General features: G+C 43.5%; 1 protein-coding gene across 2 annotated transcripts in view; it reads left to right on the top strand.

Moving 5' to 3' along the window:
* The first annotated feature begins 1,894 nt into the window (after positions 1–1,894).
* PBX3 (PBX homeobox 3) overlaps positions 1,895–13,620 on the top strand; it is a 114,149-nt gene continuing 102,423 nt past the window's right edge. For both annotated transcript variants that reach the window (XM_074608200.1, XM_074608199.1), the window contains exons 1-2: positions 1,895–3,103; positions 4,070–4,143. In XM_074608200.1, the coding sequence (XP_074464301.1) occupies positions 2,907–3,103; positions 4,070–4,143 (271 nt within the window). In that variant the 5' untranslated portion in view covers positions 1,895–2,906. The remainder of the gene's footprint in view (positions 3,104–4,069; positions 4,144–13,620) is intronic.

Here is a 13,620-nt window from a genome sequence, read left to right as displayed (position 1 = left end):
AGGATGGTACAGGAGGACAGGGCAGAGCATGCCACAGAGCACACCGAAGTGGGGATATGCCTTTGATGTTGTGGAGAGCAGGTAATAACGGCTGGCACCAGTGGCTGAGTGATGGCCCGGAGCTGAAACTGCTCTGGCAAATGGCCGGTGATGGCAGCGGAAGGCCATGACCAGGAGGCACAGCGGAGCAGAGAGCCATTCTCCAGCAGCCATCTCCTGATGGAATGACTTGACTTGGCCTGATAAACAGGTAGAAAAAATAACCCAGAAGAGCAGCTTTCTGCTGATGTGGTGAGGCAAACGAGGTCACCATGGGACAAGATGAGTACTGGAGCTGGCACAGGGACACACCGTCCCTTTTGTTTCAGTGCCAGGCAGCCAACAGAACTGTGACATCTCTTCCAGGAAACCTTGCCCTGAGCGGACAAATGCAAACTGATCTGTGAAATATTCAAAATAATAGCAATAAAAAACATCTTGGGAGTAGCATTCTTAATAAGGCTTGATGACACTAAGAACGCGTTTGCTCAGACCAGAAAATGGTACAATAATCAAGATGGAAGATAATTAGAATTTGAATGAACATGCTAATTGCTTGGAGGGACAGTAAAAGCTTAGTTATATTAGCCAGAAGTAATCCACAACAGTTAAACGTAACCCCTGTGAGACATGGTTAAAGGTTCCAAACCAAACAGATGACACCCAAGTTACAGCCCTGAGCGAAGGTACGATGATGGTGATGTCAGCTGTGATTGAGAGAAAGGCAAGCGGAAGCCACAGAGAAAGATTGAGAGTTCTGTTTTATCCGCGCTGAGTCGGAGTTGTCAGACATACATCCACGAAATGCCAGAGACGAGGATGAGTTTTTACTTTTTGACATGACTTCTTCCAACTGAAACTGGCCATCACACATAAAGCACGTATAACAGATTAAATACCATTTTAATTGCTACTGTGGCTCTATCGCCATGCTACAGGTGGTTTTCCGTTCCTTGAGAGGTCTCTGTAGCAATACTTTTGTTACACACTATTCAAGATGTGACGAAAATTGATCAGAATTAAAGTCACTTCTATATATTTGCATGGGGCAGGTGTTCTACATGAGAACAATTGGGGAGGAGGGGGTAATGCTCCAAAGATAACCTTGTTATAGAATGAAGTCTTAATTATTATTGATATCTATTTTTTTCTCTTTGCATTTTTGGCAGTCTATGCATATAATCAAAAAGATAGATGTGAAATAAAATTCTAGCTTCCGAAACGGCACCCTGTAAAGCCCAGCTCACTGAGCTGGCAGATCTTCTCCGCAGCCTCTCTCTTCCTCACAGGGCTTGTCCGCTCATGGCACTGCCACACGCACGACACCAAACAGACCACCTCCAACCGGGCCCGGGGCTTCTCCACCACACTACCGGGACAAGGCCAGCCTCCCAGCGACACCCGGGGGCCGCTCCCGCACCGGAGGCCCGGTGCCCGATACTCCCAATCAGGCCCGGCCTCGCTGAGAGAAACCACCAGGCCTCAATCCGCTGGGTGTTACCATAGCAACGGGCGGGGCGGAGCGCCGTTCCCCCCCCATTCCTCCCCGTACCACCTGACCGTTCGAACGGCCCAATCACAAGTTTCTCAGCCGGCGGGGGGGCGGGAGCGCCACCTGATTGGCCGGCTCTTCCTCCCTCCGCGCGTTGCCATTGGCCGCCGCGCCCGCCGCTCTCAACACCCGCCCGCCCAGCATCCTCCGGGAGAGCCGCCGCCGCTCGGCCCGGCGGGAGACGGACCCGTGAGGCGAGCGGCGGCGGCGGCGGCGGCCCCGCCTGGCGGGGAGGGCCGGGGCGGGGCGGACGCCCCGCCCCGGCCCTCCCCGCCAGGCGGGGCCGCCGCGGGGCGTGGTACGGCGGGCTACCGCGTCCCCTTTTCGCGCGGCGGCCGCTCTCCTCCTTCACAGGGTGACACGTCCGCGGTGAGTGAGTGGCGTTGGCAGGCTGTCAATCCCTCACCGGAGCGGCCATCAAACACCATAAAACACACACGGGCACCGGGCGGCGGGGCTCATAAATTCCAGCGGGCTGAGAGATTTTTTTGCACATTGCTTTGCAGAGAGTGTGTAATTAATTTTTTTTCCTTTTTTTTTTTTTTAACACTTCTTTTCCCCCCCGTTATTTCCGCTCTTTTCTTTGCACAAGTTCAAACTTTTGATTGCTGCCGTTTTACCCCCGTTGCACAGACTTGGGATCATTTGTTATTTTTTTTTTTGGGGGGGGGGAGGGCGATTAATTTTTTTTTTTCCCCCTCTGTGATTGTGTTTTCTTGGCTTTTTTTATGTTGCAATTTAGGGGTGGGGGTGTTCGCCTGGTTTGTTGTGGTTTTTTGCTGTTTGCCACCCTCCTAACTTCTTAAGGATTTCAAAGCGAGGTTTTTTTTGTGTTTTTTTAATTTTTTTTTTTAATTTTGCCTTTTTGCCAAGAAGATCTTTGGACAAGTGGGGAAAGACATAAAAAGCAACAATAAATATAATTATAATAATAATAATAATAAAAAAGCTTTGGAGGAAGATTGTACCAGGAAAACTGCAAAGAAACCTTATCAACTCATTTATCCAAGCCACAAATATGATGATGATGAAAGAAGATTGTAACTAAAGAAGAGAGTGATTTACTGCACTGGGAAGGAGAAGAGAGTGGAATAAACAGCTGAGATCCGGTCAAAACACAAATACTTATTTTTTTTTCGTTGTTGTTGTTGTTTTGTTTGGCTTTCCCCCCCTCCCTCCCCCTTTTCCTTTTCTCGGTGTGTGTGTGCGAGAGCGCGGTCCGGACTCCGGGACTGAGACCGAGGGGGACCGCGGCCGCCCGGCGCTCTCCCTCCCGCCGCCCGCCGGCCCCGCGGCCCGGGCCGCCGCCGGAGCCATGGACGATCAGTCCCGCATGCTGCAGACCCTGGCCGGCGTCAACCTGGCCGGGCACTCGGTGCAGGGGGGCATGGCCCTGCCGCCTCCCCACGGACACGACGGGGCGGACGGCGACGGCAGGAAGCAGGACATCGGCGATATCCTCCATCAGATCATGACCATCACTGACCAAAGCCTGGATGAGGCACAAGCAAAGTTGGTTTCGTCTAATTAAACCTTGTCTTTTTTTTCTTTTTTTTTTCTTTTTTTTTTTTTTTTGGTGTGTGTGTGCGTGTGGTTTTTGTTTCTCTCCTTCCCGCTCCTCCGCGGAGACCCGGAGTCTCACAATTTGAGCAACTTCTTGGTGCCGTAAGAGAAATTGCCAGCAGCCGAGGCAGAGCCAAAGTTGCTATTTAATGTTTGTTTGGTTTGTTTTTGTGTTTTTGTTTTTTTTTTTTTTAAATAGATATAATAATAAATATAGACCCACGCGATGCTTATGCCGTCGCTCGGGAGGCTGTGGCTGGTCCCTGCCCGTTCCCGTTGGACGCTGTCCGGTGGACACCGGCCCCGCAGCCGCTGTCTGTCCGTCCCTCAGTCCCTTGCAGCGCAACTTTTCCTCTTTCTTTCTTTTCTTGTCCCCCGAAGTGGGCGGCAGATGAATTACAAACCTGACAAGATACTGCTGCAGGGAGGGGTGGTGTGGTGTGTGTGTTTAAAAAAAAAAAAAAAAAAACAAACAACAAAACAACCCACAAAAATTTTAAATCACAGTAAATACAAAAAAAAACCCCAAAACCCCAGTGTTAACTCTGCACACCCCCCCACCCACTCCCCTTTCAAATATCCTTAATAAATCAGTTATAATATTGCAGGACCGATCGTAGCGGGGACAAGGGGGGGGGTGGGTGGGTTGATTTATACCCCTCGGTCGGGCGGTATTTGCACCAAGATAATTTGGTATAAAAGACGGAATGAGGGAAAAGAGAGACCCGGAGGCTGCCCTCCCCTGCCGCCCACCCCCACCCCCCACCATCGCCCGCCAGCCCCGCGGCCCGGCGCCGGGAGCCACCGGCCGGTGGCTCCCGGCGCCGGGCCGCGGGGCTGGCGGGCAGGGAAGGAGGGGAAGACGCCATGTTGCTGAAACGCCGCGTTAACCGCTTATACTCTCCTCTCTTTCAGAAAACACGCACTGAACTGCCACAGGATGAAACCCGCCTTGTTCAGTGTCCTCTGCGAGATCAAGGAGAAAACAGGTAAGGGCCGCCCGCGCCGCCGCAGCCATCTTGATCCCTCCTTCCTTCCACCCGCCGCCGGCCCCCTCACTCGCCCCTCACGCCGCCGGACCGGGATGGCGGGTGTCCTGACGGGTGGGATCCCGCCCCGCCGAGCTGAGGGGACCCGCCGGCCCGGTTCGGCCCGCCGGCCGGGCCCCTTCAGGCTGGTTCGGTGTGAAATGGCGCGGTGGAGGGAGAATCCCCCCGCCGCTCTCCTCACAGCCCCGGGGGATGCCCCGCCAGCGCTCCGGCTGCCTTTTTTTTTTTTTTTTTACCCTCAGGACACTTTGCAAAATACTTGTCAGATCTGTGTTACCTCACATCGTTTTAAATATTTTTTTTTTTTTTAAATTTTCCCCCCCGCACGCACAATAAACTTTGTGAGGGTGCGCGCTGCCCGGGTTTGGGGGGAGCGGAGCTGAGCCCCTGTCAGCGGAGCAGGGGAAGGGACCTCCAGGGAGACCCTGAGGAAGGAAGGACAGGCCGAGAGATGGATGCTTTGACCCCAGACTTGCGTAGAGCGCGGCGAATCTTGGGTTGCTCTTGGGCGATGATGTTTTTAAATGCCAAAAATTGTCATCTCAAAAGTGCAAAAAATATGTTTGGTTTCCCCCCCCTCCCCCCCTACATTTACTTGACACTAATAAACTCCGTGGTTTTCTTGGAGGCAGCTTAGGGGATTTTTTGCAATTTTTTCACATCACTGAATTTACAGGCAATTTTTTTCTTTTTTTAAAGAAGAAAATTTGCAAAGTATTCTGCTTTGCATTACGAAAATAATAACATTTATTACGATCTGGCTTTAAAAATAAATATATGCATTGGCTGGCTTTTTAGCTATATTTGATATTCAATCACATTTCCCGTAATTGCACCCCAAAAAAATAAGCCTAGACGAAAAGAACAAACGTGAAATCATTGCAAATCTCAGCTGAGAAGCCTAAAAGTGCACAGTTCTCAGTAAATTATGGTGCTTTATGTCCAAGGGTTTCTTTGCTACCGGGGATCCACTTCAGTTTCTGCTGACAGCTAAGCACTAGGGTATTGACTGCGTTGTGAATATTAAGATTGATTCTGCTTTATATTGCATTATATTACCCGGGATAAGGGGAATGATCCCCCTTCTGCCCTCCCTCCCCACCTACCTACGTTTTGCCTCGGTCAGCTCGTAACCCCTTTCCGTCCTCCTTCGGCTTGTGTTTGTTTTCTGCCTTTCCCTAAACTTTTTGTCTGTCCTGCTCTGGACCCAGCCAAGCAACTTGCCCTCGATGTTCAGACATTTTGCAGCAGGCAGATTTCAATTAAGGAGGCAGGCGTAGGTCCTGCGATCACTTTATTTGCAGAGGGCTTAGCCTCACTGTTTTGAAAGGAAAGTATAGTCAACCACATGTCAGAGGTGAGCTGCGAAGAAAAACCCAAGTCCTTTCAGCAGCAGGGATTACTGGCAGAGGGTGTTTGGTGAGGCCACCGCCGTCTCGGAGGCGAGAGGGAACCTGACAAGAGACTTTGTGGTCTGAAACGTTTCGGGGTGTTTCGGTGGTAACCTGTAAGTTGGGATCCTGCCTTTGTGCTGCAAGTAGTCGAGCCAAGTTTGCAAGTTATCTCTTTTGTGAAATCGCAGAGAACCAACAAACAGTGAAGGCGTCCGCCTGCCCAAAGGCGAGATCCTGCCAGCCCCGGCAGCACAGGAGGGACAGGATTAATGCACCGGGTGATTGATGGAGATGAATCCACACCCCCACCAAAAACTGTTCCCGGAGGGGGACCTTCACTCGGGGTCTCCCAGTTGAGACGAAAAGTCTGTGTAGGCTTCAGTTGGCATGCTAAAGCAAAAAAAACCCGTGAAAGTAAATTCTCGCATATTTTCTGTAAGGTCTTTTCGTAGGAAACAACTCAAACAATTCTGAACTGGAAGGGTGAACGATCTGAGATGCAATTAAAGCAGAGGGTCCCCCCCTTCTCCCCCTGGTACTCTGCATTGTCTTGTAGTCGGAGGAGTACTTAAATCTGCCTGGAACTGGGTCATGTGCCGGTATTTAATTCTTTTTAATCAGAACCAAAGTTTACCTGCTGTTGGTAGTGGGAATTGCCGTGGTGGCTTTATCGCTACCTTTTTCTGTGAGGAGGACCAGAGGTGAGGAGGGAGGCTGTAGCCTATACATAAAGTGTAATAGCAGTCACGTCTGTTCTTAAATAAGTAATGCAATAGTTAAGTAATTTTTGCATTGAATTATGTATTTTTTTATATTTTAGTCGTTTTCAGTACCATCAGCGAGGACTTTGTGAGACTGGTTGTGAGAGAACACGTAGAGGAATCCTCAGTTTAGATAGAGCAACTCTATCACTTTCCTGCAAGGGTTAATGAATGCATCACATTTTTAAAAGCCTCTCTCTCTGTCTCACTTAGGGTTAGGAGCTGAAGATTTTTTTTTTTTTTTTCCCATATGAGGTGTTTGCCATGTACAAAGCAAATCACTGAGCTTACTGAATTTAGCCTGACATTTCTTTTTTAACATTTTAAAAAGTGCTGCATAATACATTTAAGAGCTTTACAGATATTAATAGATATGTGCATTCTTAGAGGCAACCACAAGGTAGCATGGTTTTCATAAAGAAACTGCCACTTATTTCTTTAATTAGTTCAAAGAAAAACGATACCCAAAGTTCTACTGAAGCCGCTCTAATCAAATATGAAGATAAGCAAGTGAGAGTCAATTGACTCTATTTTGTTCTATTTCACCCGTTCTCTGAGGTGTCGCTTGGAAGAGTTAAAGTTGCATTCTTAATGCGCACTCACATCTGTTGCATACCTGTGTAACAGTCTGTCTCCTTACGCGCCTACCAGTAGGAATCAAAAACTGATTTGCGCCTTTGTTTTTTTAAATAGCTCTTTTTTTACTGACTAAAAATCCTTCAGATTGGTAATGTGATTAAGCCTACATTAGGGCGTTGCTATACCTGAGGTACTGGTTATTCTCATGGAGATAGAAATGAAAATACATTAATTCTTACAGTTTTAAAATGGTTAGGGAATTGCAATTATTTCCCAAAGGAATAATGTATTATCAGGTCCTGGATTGTGTTGATAGATGATTTGAGGTTTTGTCTTTAAAAACGATTTTTATAGAGAGGAACACACATTTATAAAAATGTCTGAATGCAAGTGCATATATGTGTACACGTATACATTTATTTATTTCTATAAGTCCAACACAAACAATGATAGCTGCCAACCAAACCCTAATTTACTGTCACCACAAACCCTAAATAGCATTCATTTACTAGTAAAGCCTAATGGCATACATGATGGTTTGCCAGATTTGTGGCCTTTGTGAGGCTTATAAGCAGGACTGACTTGGGAAGATCATAAAACTTAATGAACTTCTCGACTGCAGGAGGTGTCCGCAGGGGAAGAGAAAGGCCTGCTTGGCTGGTTGGGCTGGTTGAACTATTTTTTATGTCTAAAGAGAGAGGAGGAAAATGTTCATTAAGAACCTTCTCCCCTCATGCAGAATTTTGTTTTAAAGAATGGAAAAAAAAAAAAAAGTATGAAAACCAGACAAATAGTGACGTTAACCGCGGGGTTAATTTCTTGCTGTTCCCCATGTAAGCTAAAACCTTTATTTTTATTGCTACAACTGTAAATAGCCATACGATGCCATTCGGATGATTAAAGTGCTGTATCGTGCCCTTACTTGCTGCAGTGTGCAGTGCTCCTTATTGATGAAAATGGCCCAACTCTTTTAGGAACGCCCCTTGTCAATATGCTGCAAAATCTGTAAACTGCCTGTTAGGTAACTCGTGTGAGAAGGACTTGCTTTTTGCCTTGTCTGCTGGCAGAATTTGAAAAAGTTAACCCCTTTCTTCACTGCGATTGTTTAAAAATGGAAGCACAGGACTCTTCCTTTGCATTACACAAATTTCAACTTTTCAGTGTTTATAAACTATTGTTTAGTGCCAACAACTCGCAGAAATATATAATAAAATACAATCCTAGCAATCCTGTCTGAACATTAAAGGATTCAAATTGAACAATGAAATGGCACTGATAGCATACATATATATACATGTATATGTGGATGTATGTAGGTATGTATGTTAGCTCTTCTGTAAATATCAGCTGTGATGTTATTGTTATTCAGTTGAGCTATTTAAAATATTTATGTGCCGTCCTGGGTTTTTTTTCAAGCTGCTAAATACATATTTTTGATTTACCCTGACTATGTAAGGAAGTAAGCATTGTGTATTTTATGTGCGTACATCTTTTCTTCAGTTTAAGTTGTTTAGCTTTTGTTTCCTTTCACATGCTTCAGTATCCAAGATTTTTCACCGAACCATTGGTTATACTTTTGAATGTTGGTTTTTTTTTTTTTTAATTGTCAGCAAATGTATTACAAACGATGATGTGCAGTAGAATGTTAGGTCATTTACACTGTCCTTATGGCAATGACATTGCTTTTCTTCATAAATCTCCTACTAGGAAAAAATAAATTGAATAAAGTATCTTGATTGTCATTTGGTCATCTGTTCCAAACACATTCATTACCAAAATTCTATCTCTTTGCTGGGTTTCTGACACGGTACTTGTCTGGATAAGAAAACAGGCGGCTTTGGTGATTATTTTCATTAGATAAATTCATGTTACTTTGTCTTACAGAACCTGTAACTACACAGTACCTTTAGACATTACCATTGTTGGTGCTCCTTGCTATATTTAAATAATAATCTTCACGTTGATTACCAGGATCTGTGTTTCTAGATTTTTTATTTTATTTTTTTTTATTTAATTTCCCCTCCCCATAAAGGATAAATTTGGACCTACTTGTCAATACTAATTTAAGTAGGAGCAGGGATTTATTTTATTTTACAGCTATTTTTCAAGTCCTTAATTTTATTTTTTAATTTGACACATTTGCTTGCTTATCTGAAAATACTAAATGATACGAGTTACTGTGTGGTGTATTTTAGGATGCTTGTTGTAAGTTAAGGAATTTTTGCATTCAGAGATAAATTATTATAATAGCATGTAGTGAATGCAAAAGAGGCCTTTTTTTTTTTTTTTTACGGGATTTAACACATTTATCAAGCTCTATTCCTACAGCTTTCAATGAAAAAGTTGTATGATATGGATATTATGCTGTCTTTTTTCAATTTAAATACTGATTTGTGTGAAACATTAATATAATGATATTTGCAGTCTACCGTAGACAAATATAAGCAGAATTAGACATACTAAATTGTTACAAATGTAACACAATATTTAAATACATATGAAGGCTACATTAATAATTATATCGTAGAGCGTGAGAGAGTCCGGTTTGTATCTGTCCTCAATTTTTAGACTGCTTTTCAATTCCTTGCACATCATGCATATGACGGTTCGATGCATATTTTTATGAATAGCAGGAATGAATACTGAATCTGTGCACTAGTGAGCCCAAATCAGCGGAGCCCGAGTGGAGTTCTCCCGTCCTGGTATCATTGGTAGAATTAGATGTAGCTGTTTGTATTCCCTGAATTGACACCCTGAGAAGAATGCTTTGTTTGTTTTCTCAGCAGTCATGTTTAATGCTATTCGCTTATCAAGGTGATCAGCATGGTTCAGATAACACATGCCTGACACAGCCTGCCTTTTTTCACCATCGTGTTGACCTTTTGTCACATTTGCTTTTCTCTGGTAGGCAATTCATGTCTTTAAGTATGAATGGAGTAAATAATTCACATCAATATTTAATATAAATTATTAAAGTTTCTGTCAGCTCTTATAGTTCATGCTTTTATAAAGTTGGAGTAGTTCATCAGCCAAACAGATGAATTGTGCTTCTCAGCTGGACATTAGAGCTCCTCCATAATGCTGTCTTTACACTGGAAGTAAACAGGGAATTAAATATGAAAGGAAATGAAGCCTGGTACTTGATCTCTATATATTTCTCAATAATGCACATTCTTTAGGAAGGCTCAAAGTACTAGATAAATATCCATCGTAATTTATTTTGTTATTCCCATACTTTTTTTTCCGCTTCGTGTTGTTGCAAACAGAAATGTAGAAAACCCCACTGACCCCGGTGTTTTCTTCTACTCTTTGTTATTAGCCTTCCTCAGTGCTCCAGCCCCCGTCTTGGGTTTAGGGTGGGTGTACTGGTGTTGGAGATTTTGGGGTTTGGGTGGTTTTTTTTTTTCCTTAGGGTTATTTTCTGGTTTTAAAGGGTGATGGTGAGTACTAAGATGATGAAGTTTCAGGGTTTTTTTGTCCTTGTTTATAAATTATAGTTTATATTTTGCGAAGTGACCTGTGATTGAAAGTAGATTCTGAAAATATTTTTGAAAGAAGAAATGGTCTGATGTCTGATTGTAACGCTATAATGTGTCTATTGCTTCAAGAATTGCATAAAAATAGCCTGTTTTGCATAAAAGCGTATAGTAAAAATCATTATGCGCTTACTTTAATTTTATCCCATTTTAGGTATTTTACTTCAAATTTTTTTGTTACCGATCAGTTCAATGCATGTTGCACAGTCATATGAACTTGTAACAATATATGAATCACTGAATATCATGCGTCCTACAAATCAATCACTGGGGAAGGGGGTGGGTTTGTATCATGTGTTTACAGGTCAAAACCTTTTGCTATACTTAAGTCATGCATCAACATTTAAAGCTAATCTCTCATTCCTCATTGTCCAGCAGGTGGCTTTTTCATATATTATTTAATTTATAATTATTTATTGTAAGTGGAAAATGGAATTTAATAATATTATCCTGATCGCTTTTTTTAGAAGAACAACGGTTTTTCAGTGTATCCTGTTGTATATGATAGGGTCAATGAAAGCATCTAGAGATCTTCAAGTATACAATTTAAATTAAGATTCTAAACAGGCTTTACAGATGCTGGTAACTTTGGCAATTATCATTTTGTTTGGTGAACAGTAGTAAAACAGTGTGCGGTAAAAGTGTTTAGAGAGAGAGGATAAATAAATTGAACAGTTTTGCAATGCAAAGTGGTTTGTGGTGTTTTTGAGGATTTCTTGGCTCTTGCTTAACTGCTATTGTGAAGCCTGGAGCAGATTTTCCCATTGCTAATGCCCTAGAAGTATTAATTCACTTTGATATGCTAATTAGAGGGCATTATGCAAGAAATGAGATTAAGTGGCAGCATGAAGCCATTTGCCTGTCAGTAAATTGAGAGCTTTAGCATCAGGAGGAGCTTTGTTTTTTCTGAGTTTCTCTTGGTTTTGCATATAAATAAAATTGATTGAAAGGTCTAGAGAAGCTTCTAGAACATTGGTGGTTCTTTTTCTCCTTCTATGATTATTTAAACTTCATGTTAAAGCCTTTCTGTGAATATTAATTGATCTAATGGGAGATACTGAACATGAAGAATTTCATTGTATTCTCAGTTACTGTATCTTAACAAAAGGAAAGTATTAGAATTCTTTGTGTCATCTGATTTTTGTGGTATTATTTTAGATATATCTTACAGCTTTGTATTATAACCTCTCTGACTGCTAACTGCTCCTGTGCCGAGAACTGTATCTGCGTGGAGGTATTTTTGCCAGTTCTGCTGGTTTTGGGATTGGGATAATGAGGGTCTGACCAGCTGAAGTCAAATGGTCGCCTCGGATTCCTGGCCGATGGGGCCTCGGACATTTATCACCCCCACTCGCTCCCAGCATTTCCCATCATTTCTTATGTAAATCACACGTATATTTTCCTTCATGTAGGAAGGAAGGGTTGTAATATTGACCATAGATTTTATTCAACTGCCAGAAACTGTGTTAAAGTAACATTAAGGGATTGACTTACAGTCATAAGAGCGAGGAAATTTGGAGTTAATAGTTAAACTCTGCCCTTAACTCAACTCATTGAACCTATTTATTAGAGCATATATGATACGTAAGATCACTGTGCTGAGACCTCTGCAGTATTAGGACGCTCCAGGATGTCTCAAAGACTAGAGTTTCTGATTTAGTTCAAAATTTCCTGGTGTTTTTTTTGTGTGTATGTGTGGTTTTTATTCAGCCTCAGAGTTGCTTTACTACAGTTTTGTGGTTAGTTTTCTTTTTATAATACTATTTAAAAAATATCAGAGAAGTAATTCTGGAAACTGAACAAAAATTTATCAAAAAATAAAACCAAAGCAGAACCGACCCAAGCCTCTCTAGTCCTCTTTGCCTGAGTGCCTGCAGAATGTTTGCTGTTTGTGTGCCCATCTCCTCCACAGATCGTTGTCGCAAAGTCAATCAGGGGAGTAGTGCTGGAGTGACAGTGCTTGTTATGAGCCCCAATAGTTATTTAAAAGAAAGGAAAAAGGATAAAAAAATGCCCCAGAGCTCCGTGCGGGGGCTGTTCATGCTAGATGCACATGCTCTCCCTGATCCTGGCAGCTGAAGTCTATCACTGTTGGGAAATTTTTAACATGAACCACATAAGACACAAACCACCGCGGTTTCCCCGAAGCCACAGGGGTTTTCACGTCAGCGCAGGACAACTGGCACGTGTGCTGCGGGTCCCTGCCCGCTGTCCCCTGCCCTCAGCACCCGCGGGAGCTGCGAGCCTGCTTCATCCACCCTCCCTGCCCTTCGTCAACAAAGGGTCTGTAGCGTGGTTTTCATTTCAAGCATGATGTCCCTGGTTGGCCTTAGTTCCCAACAGCTGCTGAACCAAAGAATCTGATCAGGAATTTATAACCTGAAAACTTTAGCTATCACAGTGAATTTTGATACTGTCAAGAACAAAACAGCCCCTGAAACTGAAAAATCAGTTCTTCTCACAGAAAGCAAAAGCAAGCACTCTGGTCTCCAGCTGCTAATTCGGAGTTTCAGAGTCTTGAACAAAAGAACTAAATAATGGAAGTGTTCTGTGGCCAGCCTTCACTTCCTCAGTACCAGTAGACCCCGACATGAGATGAGGGTGCTGGAGATGAAAGCCTGGCATTTCTGTGTTTGAATCCTGCTGCTGCTGTTGGCTTGGGAAGGGAAAGCCTTCCTCCACCCCAGTGAGGAGGGACGTGGTGACCTCGGTGGGGGGGCCACCATGGCTCGGCCACCATCTCACTGGGGGTAATGCAAGAGCGTGCTTTTCCCATCTTAAAAATGAGAGTATTCTCTGTCAGATTTTTTTGTGACAATTGTGTCAAGTTGGTGCTATGTGTTGCAAAGGAATCATTTTATCAAGTATTTGGTGTAATTAAAATTGGTACATAAGTAATCTATTAGCACTATTTACAGTATCCACTTCATTCCAATCACTGTGAGCCTAAGTGGAGTCTTACCTCCTGGAGATGAAGAGATTAGGCTTTCCTTAGACTTCTCCTTTTCTTGGCTTTAATTAGGAATGTTTGTTTTTTTAATTCATGGTTAGACCTCTAGCAAAAGGGTATCGGGGTTTTCTGACTTGGTAGTTAGTTTGCTTAGCACAGAAAGAGACTGTTTGCTCACTGTAGATGGGGATCGCTGC

This window comes from Larus michahellis, chromosome 15, assembly GCF_964199755.1.
Source record: "Larus michahellis chromosome 15, bLarMic1.1, whole genome shotgun sequence".
Classification (NCBI taxonomy): Eukaryota; Metazoa; Chordata; class Aves; order Charadriiformes; family Laridae; genus Larus; species Larus michahellis.
The sequence above is the reverse complement of the archived record's forward strand: the minus strand, read 5'-3'. Positions and strand labels throughout refer to the sequence as shown.